Consider the following 11,633-nt stretch of genomic DNA (forward strand, 5'->3'; position numbering starts at 1 on the left):
TTCCTTTCATCCTATCTGTTCGAGTTCAGGTGTCTTCCTCAACTTTTCTACCACCATTAGAGATAGCGTAGATCTAAATCTTAAACAATATTTTTTTACCCAGCCCACCACCACTTACGGATGTTCAATTTTATTTTTTTCTCACAAAACACCCGTGACTTGGCCGACAACCCATCAACTATCTAGTGAGATTACTAGCTTTGTGGATTTGGTCCTCCCTCGTAGCGAAGCTTTGAACGTGAACTTAAGTGCTGCTAAAAGCCATACATCTTTAGTGTCATTCTCTTAAATTTTTACAAACTTTTGTCGTTTCTTGTAGAAATCAAATATTTAGTGATGGGTTACATAGAAATTTGAGAGTGCAATTCGGTTCAGTATTGTGATGAAAATTTTAAGTTTGAAGGTAAAATATTTAAATATTATATTTTAATATTATTATTATTTTAAAATTTAAAAAATTTAGAAAAGGTTATATAATTTATTATATTTTATATAAAAATTTAAAAAAATTATAATAATGAAATAAAAATTTTAAGATTAAGATGAGAATTCTTATTACCAAACCGAATCCCACATGAGTGTCGAATTCTATTGCACAAACGAAAATCTCAAGAAATCTCGGTACATGATAAATAGTTTGAACTACAACTCGCATTAACAAGAAACCAGACAGATCTAGATGGATCTTGTCCGCAAAGAGATTATAACTCCTTTTGAGGGAACTTGCTTACGGACCCTTCACTATCTGGCTTTGAGACTTAATCAAGCATTGCTTTGCCAAGTGAGACATGGCATTGAAAGAAGAACCACCCTCAACCAAGGCATTTTCCCCGCTAATTTTAAGTTCCTTAACTCTAACCCTCATAGCCTTCCCTTCCGGGTCCTCCATAACTTTTCTCACCATCATCTCAATCTCCTCCCTTCCTACTACTCCTTTAGTCGGTGCAATCTTTGGCCGAACTGCCACTCCTACCTCCTCAGCTAGTTTTGTTGCATTCATTTTCTGCTCCGCATAGAGAGGCCACGTTATCATTGGCACGCCGCTCAGTATACTCTCCAGCGACGAGTTCCACCCACAATGAGATAAGAACCCTCCTGTAGATCGATGGCTAAGGATGTCCGATTGTGGAGCCCATTGGGTGACCACAATTCCCAAATTCCCCATCCGATGCCGGAACCCATCGGGCAAGTAATTCAAGGCGTCGTTGCCTCTGCCGTCTTCTTCAGATGAATCCTTCTTGCTGGGTGGGCGTAGCACCCAAATGAACCTCTGCTGGCTCTGTTCCAAACCCCAAGCAAGCTCAGTGATTTGCTGTGCCGAAAGCACCCCAAGACTCCCAAACGAAATATACAGCACCGATTCTATTGGTTGCTGGTCTAGCCAATCCAAAAGGTCGCTCTTCTTCGAAGCTGCAGAGGGTTCAACCTGTTTGATCAGCGGTCCAACTGCATAAACAGGTACCGATCCGTAAGCTTCCTCCTCTCTCATGGCCTTAAGCGTCGTGGCATCTAAATCTTCCCATGTGTTCACCAAAACGCCATCACTCTTCCGCATCTCCGATCCCACTTGTACGAACATGTTGTATTCTTGTTTCGTCCGATCCAGCAGCGGGTCAACCACATCTTCCGGCCGAACGGCCATGCAACCCGGGATTCTTAACGGTTCTTTTTGATCGATGTATTCTCCTTCTATCTCCTTGTCAAGGATCGGCACGTATAGCATCAACGCGAGAGGCCACGCTGAGGTGACAAATACGTACTTCAACATGTGAAATTCATCGGCGACATCAAGAGCTGGAGTCCCGAAAGCATCGACGATGATGGCAGTCGGGCTAGGCTTCAAAGGGGAGATACCTGACCCGAGAGTTGGCCGGATTTCGCGCATAACGGCGGTTAGTCTCGTGAAGATCGGAGCATTGGGACCGACTTGGCCGGAGACGTCCACGGGTGGCAGTACGACGACGTGTAGTTGTTTCTGAGTGGTGGCCGATTGGATGAGTTGGGATTCGCCGGGTGAGGCTCCTGGAGATTCGAGGACGACGAAGAAGGTAACGTGGAAATTGTGATCGGCGACAAGGCGATTGCCAAGCTCAAGGTTACAGACAAGGTGGCCAACGCCGGGGCTAGAGACAATAACCGCGTGTGGCTTTGAGGCGTTGTCCATGGAAGCGAAGGAGACAATCAATACAGTAAGGTTTATAACCCCTAATTCATGATATTTTGGAGATGTGTGGTGTACTTATACTGACGTTGCTTTTATCGATTTGAATTTCTCGCGGTACGAACTGGTGGATGGGATCGCTCCGATTCTCTATGCGTTCTTCCTCTTCAACATCCACTTTTCTCTTAAACAGACTTGCAAAACATTCTAACCTAAACCGAAGAATCAACCTGTCGTCTCTAACTTACCTTCCTCACTTTCAATGGCTCGTTGAACACGGTAAGTCCGGATTGGTTATCAAAAATTAAATATTTTCATTTTATTTTTTTATTATATTCTTTTTAAATTTTTATATAAAATATAATAAACAAATCAAATTTTTTAAATTTTAATATAAAATTAATATTAAAAAATTATATTATAATAATATTTTATTTATTATTATTCAAAATAAGCTTTTGATCTGAACTAATACGCATGGCTCTTGAACTTGAAAGAGAAGATGCTCACAAATCCTCTCACCGTCACCTACCATTCCTCATTAAAGTCAATTTGATAAATAGGGAGTCCATTAGGCTGTGTTAGGCTCTTGAGACTATCTTACTGCATTATTATTTATAAAGATTTCTTTAAGTATTGTTATTTTTACACATTTTTATACACTTATTAATATAATTAATTAAATTAATTAATTTATATTAAAAAATATAATACAGTCAATCATATTAATTAAACGTAAAATAGAATATATAAAAATATCTGTATTTCAATTTATAAATAGATTATTATTATTCACGAGTCTAAACAAACTGTCAAACACCTACATTCCCGAATCCACAATTCAATGAGAGAGGTATGACATTTAGATCCGCTTCAGAGATCAAGTAAGGCGGAAAACAATCCTTTAACCTCAAGCTAAAGAGAAAGAAGATATGGATGGACTAGGATTTATCCGTGGACTCGTGTCCCTTGACCTCATTAATTTATTATACACGTAACTTTTTTTTTTTTTAAGTTTTATACACGTTTTTAAATGGTATATATTTTTATAAAATAAGTTATTCAAATATTGACATTTAAAAGAAAATCTTTAATTTTCGTAATTATATAAAAAAAAAAGTATTAAAAATTAATTCTACATAGAGTCAGAACTACCATAAATCCATCTTAATTACTCAACAGGCCAGACATCCACTTTCTTAAGCTCTTAACACAAAACGCGAGATGAGAAATGAAATTTTCCAGAAGCTGGTGGAGTAGTGTGTGATTGCTATGAGAAGGATTGGGTCTCCCGGCTGCAGTGAGTAAGTCTAAATACAATGCTTTTCGAAACATCAAGAAGATGGTGTGGATAAAGATTTAAAACTAGAAAAACAACTTTCTAGTTAAATCTGGTAAGGAAGTACTCATAAAGGCAATTCTTCAAACCATGCCTACGTATACAATAAGTGTATTTTTTTTTTAAATGACAATAAGTGTATTTAGATTGCTAAAGAAGCTGTGCAATGACATAGAAGCAATTTTATCAAGATTCTGATGGAGCCAAAACCAGAAAGGTAGAGGTATTCATTGGAAAAAGTGGAATTGTTTGGGGTTGGTAAAGGCAAAGGGGGTATGGGGTTTAAGGAGATGGAAAGCTTTAATAGAGCCATGTTGGCTAAGCAGGGGTGGAGGATGCTAAAAGAGCCGTAGTTACTTGTTGCTAGAGTTTACAAGGAAAAGTATTTCAAAGATTCCGAGCTCTTGGATGCCACGCTTGGTAAGTCTCCTTCTCTAATTTGAAGAAGTGCTTGGTTTGCAATGGATGTGTTGAGGGATGGTACCATGTGAAGAGTGGGGAATGGTGAGGCAATAAACATATGGGGATAGAAGTGGTTGCCAAAAGCTACCACTTATTGTGTCCAGTCTCCAATTGTAAAAATAATAAGAATAACGTATTAACATATTTTGCATTGATGATATTCCTTAGTACAGTGTGCCTTTTATAGAAACGGAATGTCAGGACAGTTTAGGCATTTCTATAAATGAGTGGTGCTCTGTTGTATTTGCAGAGTTGTGTGAGTTGGTTACAACTGTATGAGTGTCCTCAATACAACCAGAAATACAAAAAGATAAATTCAGAGAATTGGATGATTCACTAAGAAACAATTCTAGAAGATCCTGTTGAGGTAGCTGGTTGAGATGGCGCTGCATTGCTTTGAGGTGGCTGTGTGTCTTCATGTATGCTGGAAGTTGACGTGGCTTGAGATTTGTTACCCTCCCGCGAGTCCAACAGGGGAACCATGGTGAGACTTAACCGAAGAGTGAGAAATCGTGAAAAGAGTAGTGGCTTTGTAAACAGGTCTGCTAGTTGATCCCGAGATGAAATAAAAGCCACTTTCAATGTTTTTGAAGCAACTCTATCACGCACAAAATGAAAGTCAATTTTCATGTGCTTGGTGTGGGAGTGGAGAACGGGATTAGCAGAGAAAAGTTGCCCCTAAGTTGTTGCACCATAAGATAGGAGGCTGTTTGAGAAAAACATCAAGTTCTTTTAAAAGGGACTAAAGCCAGAGGAGTTCAGCTGTGGTGTTGGCTAAGGACTTGTATTCTGCTTCCGTGCTTGAGCGAGCAATAGTACGTTGTTTGTTGGAACCCCAAGAAATGATATTGTTGCCAAAGAACACACAGAAGCTGCCAGTAGAACGCCTGTCATCTGGGCATCCAGCCCAGTCGGTGTCTGAAAATGCATGTAAAGAAAATGAGGTAAGGGTCGAATATGAAGACCAAAATGGGCAGTGTGTTTGAGATAGTGCAGAATTCTCTTTACAGCTTGCTAGTGAGGAAGCTTGAGAGCATGCATGAATTGAGTGACTTTGTTTACAGTGAAAGCAACATCTAGTTGAGTAAGAGAGAGATACTGGAGACTGCCAACAGTGCTGCGATAAAGGGTAAGTTCCAAAAAGGTAGGACCATCAGAAATAGAAAGGGGAGGGGAAGTGGCCATGGGAGACTTCACCGGTTTAGCAAGATCCATATTTGTGCATTTGAGTAAGTTACAAACATATTTGGTCTGAGATAAATGGAGACCACTGGAAAGAGGAGTTATTTCAAGGCCAAGAAAAAATCTAGGAGAGCCGAGATCTTTGACCGGGAAGGATTGATGGAGAGATGCTAAAACAGAGTTAATGGCCTGTGAACTTGAACCCGTTAGGATAATGTCGTCGACATATACAAGGAAAAATAAGGTAAGAGAAGAATTATGGTAGATGAATAAAGAAGGATCAGCAAGGGAATGAGTGAAATCGAGTTCAAGGAGTCGAGAACTTAGCTTATGGAACCAGGACCGTGGCGCTTGTTTAAGGCCATAGATGGCCTTGTTCAAGCGACATACATGAGAAGGATAATCTAGGTTGATGAAACCGATGGGTTGGGCCATATAAACTTGCTCTTGAAGGTCCCCATGGAGAAAATTATTGTTAATATCAAGCTGGCGAAGTCCCCAACCTTCAGTTACAGCAATGGAAAGAATTGTTCTGATGGTAGTAGGCTTGACAACTGGACTAAATGTTTCAGAGTAATCCACCCCTTCTTGCTGGTGAAAACCCTTGGCTATCAAACGGGCCTTACAGCACTCAACAGAACCATCAGAGCGATGCTTGGTTCGAAAAACCCAACTACATCTAACCAAATTGTTAATTCCAATTGGGGGAACTAGAGTCCATGTTTTGGTCTGAAGAAGAGCATGAAATTCATCGGACATGGCAGTACAACATTCCTGATGCTTAGAAACTTCAGTGTAAGAAGAGAGTGTTTCAGGAATGGAGGAGTTTGTGGTGAGAAAGCTGCGAGGTAGAGCCAAAGGATACAATCGTCTTGGAATTTTTGAGGCTGAAGAGAGTTGGTTTTTGATCTAGTGATTATGGGTCCTGAAGCTAAAGGAGGATCAGGAAGAGCATTGGACAGAGACGGGGAGGAAGAAGACGAGGTGCTGGGGCTAGAGGTAGATTCATTTGATGGGCTAAAAGAAAAATTGGGCTGAGAGGGAGTGGATTCAGTAGAAGGACTGGGCGAGATATTGGCTTGAGAATCAGAAGAGGTTGGGATAGAAATGGGTGGAGGAATATTTGGACGTGATATTGGGCCAAGAATATATGGAAGAAAAGTTGAGCTGGGCTTGGAAGAAGGCAGAGTAATACGTGACTCAGTAGCATATGGGAATAATTTTTCATCAAAGATTACATCCTGAGAATAATATACTCACCCAATAGGAATATGCAAGCAGCATTAACCCTTGTGAGATTCACTATAGCCAAGAAAAAGACACTGAGTTGAACGAAGATCAAGTTTGTGACGGTTATATGGCCTAAGATGAGGCCAACATGCAGTGCCAAAAACTTTAAGAAAGGTATAGTCTGGTGACTTGGAGAAAACTTTTTCATATGGAGAGGAATTTTTTAGAACGGGGGTGGGTAAACGATTAATTAAGAAAACAGTGGTATGAAAAGCATCGACCCAAAAAGAGTGAGGTAAAGAGGCATGAGCCATAAGCACCAAAACGGTTTCAACAATATGCCGATGTTTCCTTTCGACAGTACCATTTTGTTGATGGGTGTGCGGACAAGAGATACGATGAGTAATGCCTTGAGTTTGCAGGAGGGTGTGAAGGGAGCGAAATTCCCCACCCCAGTCACTTTGAAAGGAAACAATTTTTGAATTAAAAAGCAACTCAACATGTTTATGAAATTGAAGGAAAACTGAAATAGCATCAAATTTCTTGATTAAGGGAAACCACCATATATATCTAGAAAAGTTATCTAAAAAGGTAACATAATATTTTAAACCATCTCGTGAAGCAACAGGGACAGGGCCCCATACATTAGAATAAACAAGCTGTAAAGGTTTGGAAGAGTGTTGATGAGAGTGACGGAAAGGAAGCTGAGAGCTCTTGGCTTGGCAGCAAGTAGGACAAATAGAAGGAGCATCATGAGTTGAAACTGGAAGTTAATATTTGGAGACAACCCGCTGGACTAATTGAAGGGAAGGATGCCCAAGACGAGAGTGCCATTGAGAGGAGGTGGTGCGCTCGCCAACTACTGCTTGAGGTGAGAATGGAGTTGGAAAGGTGTAGAGATCATCATGTATGGGACCATGAAGAAGAAGAGTCTTCGTGTTGAAATCCTTCACAAGAAAAAAAGAACTGTGAAATTCAAAAAATACAGAGTTATCATGGCAAAACTATCTAACGGAAACCAAATTTTTGATAATTTGTGGAACATGAAAAAGATTTTTGAGAAGAACTAGAAAAATTAGAGTCACCAGTGTTAGATATCGAGAGAGATGAGCCACCACCAACTTTGATGCTATCGAGACCACTATAAGGAGATGAGTGAATGTTGGGATTAGTGAAGTCTGAGGTAAGATGATTGGTGGCAATAGTGTCAAGGTACCAAGCAGAGTTAAGAGTGGAGCCAGAGGTGGTGTAGTTGGCGGTGAGAGATTTGGGTGGATCACTTTGGTAAGCTTGGTTGAAGCGATGATAGCAATTTAAGGCAATGTGCCCAACTTTGCCACAGACCTGACAAATGGGCTTGGTGGGGAAGAGGACTTGGCAAGATGCCAGAAGAGGGTGATGCGGATGAATTATAGAAGGAAGTGGTTGAACGACCCTTGCCTCGACCGCGGTTACCACTGCGATAAGTACTGTAGGAGGGACCACGTCCACGAAAAGAAGTCGTTAGATTAGCAGAAAAATCTGTAGATGAGGGAAGATGAGAGGAGTGGGTAATACGATTTTCATGGGTGAGTGGAAGGCTGTATAATTCTTCAAATGATAGAGGGTCAACATGAGTAGTTACAGAAGTAGCGAAAGCATTGTATTCATTGTTGAGACCTACAAGCAAATACGAAATAAACTCTTCAGAGGACAAGGGTGTGCCAGCGGCACCCATTGTGTCCAAGAGATGTTTAACTTTTTGAAAATAATCAGAGATGGATGAGGACCGCTTAGAGACGGTGGCTAATGGATAGCGAAGTTGAATGACACGAGCATGAGACTGAGAAGTGAATAGAGTGTCTATTGCAGATCAAACGACACAGGCAGTGGAATAACCGACGAACTGGGCAATAAGATTATCAAACAATGTGGATATGAGCGTACTCAGAATAATTTGGTCAGTTTAAGTCCATGTGAGGAAATCAAGATTAGGAGTAGTGGAGTTTGGAAGAAAGCGAGGGGGAGGAGATGCAGAACCATCGACAAAATGAAAAAGTTATTGTCCCTTGAGATAGGGAACCAACTGAGCTCGCCAAAGGAGAAAATTATCGTTGGTGAGCTTGACGGTAACCAAATGGGAGAAATGAGGAAGAAGAGGGGAGGAAGGTTTGGGGGTGGGCGATTTTTGCAGAGAGGCATCTTTTGCCATTGGAGACGTTAGTCTTTTAGAGTAGCTCTGATGCCATGTAAAAATAACAAGAATAATATATTAACATATTTTGCATTGATGATATTCCTTAGTATAGTGTGCCTTTTATAGAAATGGAATGCGAGGACAATTTTGGCATTTCTACAAATGAGTGGTACTCTATTGTATTTGCAGAGCTGTGTGAGTTGGTTATAGCCGTATGAGTGTCCTCAATACAACTGTTGGGAATTTGGACCTCCAAATTCACCCCCCTAGGATCTACCCTTTGCAGGAATAACAAGAAAAATAGAGAAATAATAACAACACAAGAAATTTACGTGGAAACTCCAAAACAGGAGAAAAACCACCAGACCCAGAGAAGAAAATTCACTATGTGAAAAATTGTTACAATCACACAATTTTTCTCCTCACCACACCCACAAAGCTACCCTACTAGTAAATCTTTAACTCTACACCTCTTCCCCTTTTACAAAAGGTTAATAGAGGAATTTAACTAAAGTCAAAAGTTACTAGATAAGCTTTCAACTGGTGCAATTAAACTAAGAAACCCAAGCCTCCTTATATAGGCTTGCAAATGTGCTCCTCATTCACTTCCCACCCATGTGGGACTTAAGTAAAGGAGCACACAAGTCAACAATCTCCACCTTGCGATTTTGACTGGTCCCACAGCCAAGCTCCATCTCAATGAAGATTTTCATAACTTCCGCTATCATGCTTCACCATAAAAGTATACCTATTCAGAATAAACTAATTCCAAGCATTTCACTTCGGCCCATGTCGAAAATAACCTTGCTGAAAATTATGGTGTAACTTCCACGTTTGGCTCTCCTGGAAGTTCATCAGCCATCGACATGAATTTCCACCACACACCCTGCATCAATGCCAAACCAATGCCTGTGTACAAACTTGTGGACCCGCTAACATTAACACATCCTCTATCATGGCAACTTTGGGAATTAGCGACATGCCATGAGGATGTACATGTCTCTTTTTAAAGAGCAAAATCTTCCATGGAGAGAGACACAATATTAGCATCATTTCCAGTATCTCCATTTACTGACTTGGAGCCACTTGCCGAACCTGCTCCAGCTCTTGGACAATTTTTCTTGACGTGCCCAGATTGTCCACACCCCCAGCAGACTACTTTCTTCTTCATGGAGTTCTTCATCTTCCCATTTCCAGCTACTACCATCACTAAGTTCTCAAGTGGAACATTACTTCCACTACTTAGTCTTCTCTCTTCAGAAAAGATTTTACTGGTAACCTCTAAAAAAATTATTTTCTCCTTCCCATGTATCAAAATAGGTTTCATGTGCTCATAGGAAGGTGGAAGAGACCAGATGAGTCTCAAGGCTTGATCCTCATCATCTATTTTAACTCCAATAGCTTCTAGCTCAGCGACAATGCCATTGAGAATGCTTAAATGATCTGAAATAGTTGTACCTTCACTCATCCGCAGTGTATGAAACTGCTCCTTCAGGTATACACGATTTGAGACGCCCTTCGTCTGATACAACTCTTCAAGTTTTTCCCAGAGTTCCTTTGCCGTAGATATTCCATGCACATTTGCAAGAACATTTTTTGCCAGGCACAGACGTATCGCACTTGCTGTTCTCAAATCCAGATCCTCCCAATCTTCATCGCTCATTTTAAATCTGCTCATTTCACCAGTCACACTAGTACCAGTGCTGACTTCATGTGTTGGTCTGCCCTTCAATGCCTTGTGTAATCCTGATTGAATCAAGACATCCTTGACTTGTACTTGCCACAAGCCAAAATTGATTCTCCCATCAAATTTCTCCACCTCAAATTTGACAAGATTTGAAGACCTACTTCCTGACATTGCTTTGATGAATTTACTGTAGAAATGAATAGTACCTCACTAAGTCAGTTCCCAGGAAAAATTGGAGGGTCACAATGGACACACTTAAAATTTCCAATCTCCTAGACAGAACCTCCTTAGACTGTACGTATCCACACTACCATACCAAAACTCCACCCCACAAAAAGAACCTAGTGGCTCTGATACCAATTGTTGGAAATTTAGACCTCCAAATTCACCCCCCCTAGGATCTACCCTTTGCAGGAATAACAAGAAAAATAGAGAAATAATAACAACACAAGAAATTTACGTGGAAACTCCAAAACAGGAGAAAAACCACCAGACCCAGAGAAGAAAATTCATTATGTGAAAAATTGTTACAATCACACAATTTTTCTCCTCACCACACCCACAAAGCTACCCCACTAGTAAATCTTTAACTCTACACCTCTTCCCCTTTTACAAAAGGTTAATAGAGGAATTTAACTAAAGTCAAAAGTTACTAGATAAGTTTTCAACTAGTGCACTTAAACTAAGAAACCCAAGCCTCCTTATATAGGCTTGCAAATGTGCTCCTCATTCACTTCCCACCCATGTGGGACTTAAGTAAAGGAGCACACAAGTCAACAACAACCAGAAATACAAAAAGATAAATTCAGAGAATTGGATGATTCACTAAGAAACAATTCCAGAAGATTCTGTTGAGGTAGCTGGTTGAGATGGAGCTACATTGCTCTGAGGTGGCTGTGTGTCTTCATGTATAGCAGAGCTAGAAGTTGACGTGACTTGAGATCTGTTACCAATTAAACTCCTTGGTGCTGATTCAAAGGTTAGTGAGCTGATTGTTGTAAATGGAAAATTATGGAAGGAAGATAATCAAAGAAATTTTAATAGGGGAAGAGGCAAAACTGATTTGTGCCACTCCTTTAAGTCGAACAGGAGTTGTAGACAAACAGATATGGGGGCTTCTCGAAGAATGGGAGATTCTCTATGAAGAGTGCCTACTATGTAGATCAACAAAGGAAGAAAATAGATGTGGGTGGGACATCTTATGAAGGGGAAGTGGATAAAGTGTGGAGACAAGTATGGAGACTAGAGGTACCTAGTGTTGTCAAGAGTTTCTTATGGAAAACAGTTAACAAAATCCTTCCCACAAGGTTGAAGATGTGGAAAAGGAAAATTGTAGAGGACCCAAGATGCCTTGTATGCAAAATTGTTGAAGAATTTGTAATCCATATTCTATGGT

At 40.3% G+C, this 11,633-nt stretch overlaps 1 protein-coding gene across 1 annotated transcript; it reads right to left on the reverse strand.

Moving 5' to 3' along the window:
* Nucleotides 1-529: 529 nt before the first annotated feature.
* Nucleotides 530-2,388, reverse strand: LOC122307213 (anthocyanidin 3-O-glucosyltransferase 5-like). The gene has a single exon (XM_043119942.1). It carries the CDS (start codon nt 2,162-2,164, stop codon nt 728-730), a length of 1,437 nt encoding a protein of 478 aa, XP_042975876.1. The 5' UTR covers nt 2,165-2,388; the 3' UTR covers nt 530-727.
* Nucleotides 2,389-11,633: the final 9,245 nt, after the last annotated feature.

This window comes from Carya illinoinensis, chromosome 1 (genome assembly GCF_018687715.1).
Source record: "Carya illinoinensis cultivar Pawnee chromosome 1, C.illinoinensisPawnee_v1, whole genome shotgun sequence".
In the NCBI taxonomy this organism is placed as follows: Eukaryota; Viridiplantae; Streptophyta; class Magnoliopsida; order Fagales; family Juglandaceae; genus Carya; species Carya illinoinensis.

Bases quoted from the DNA above. Each gene is read 5' to 3' on its own strand.
- LOC122307213 (XM_043119942.1), bottom strand. From the start codon at position 2,164: ATGGACAACGCCTCAAAGCCACACGCGGTTATTGTCTCTAGCCCCGGC.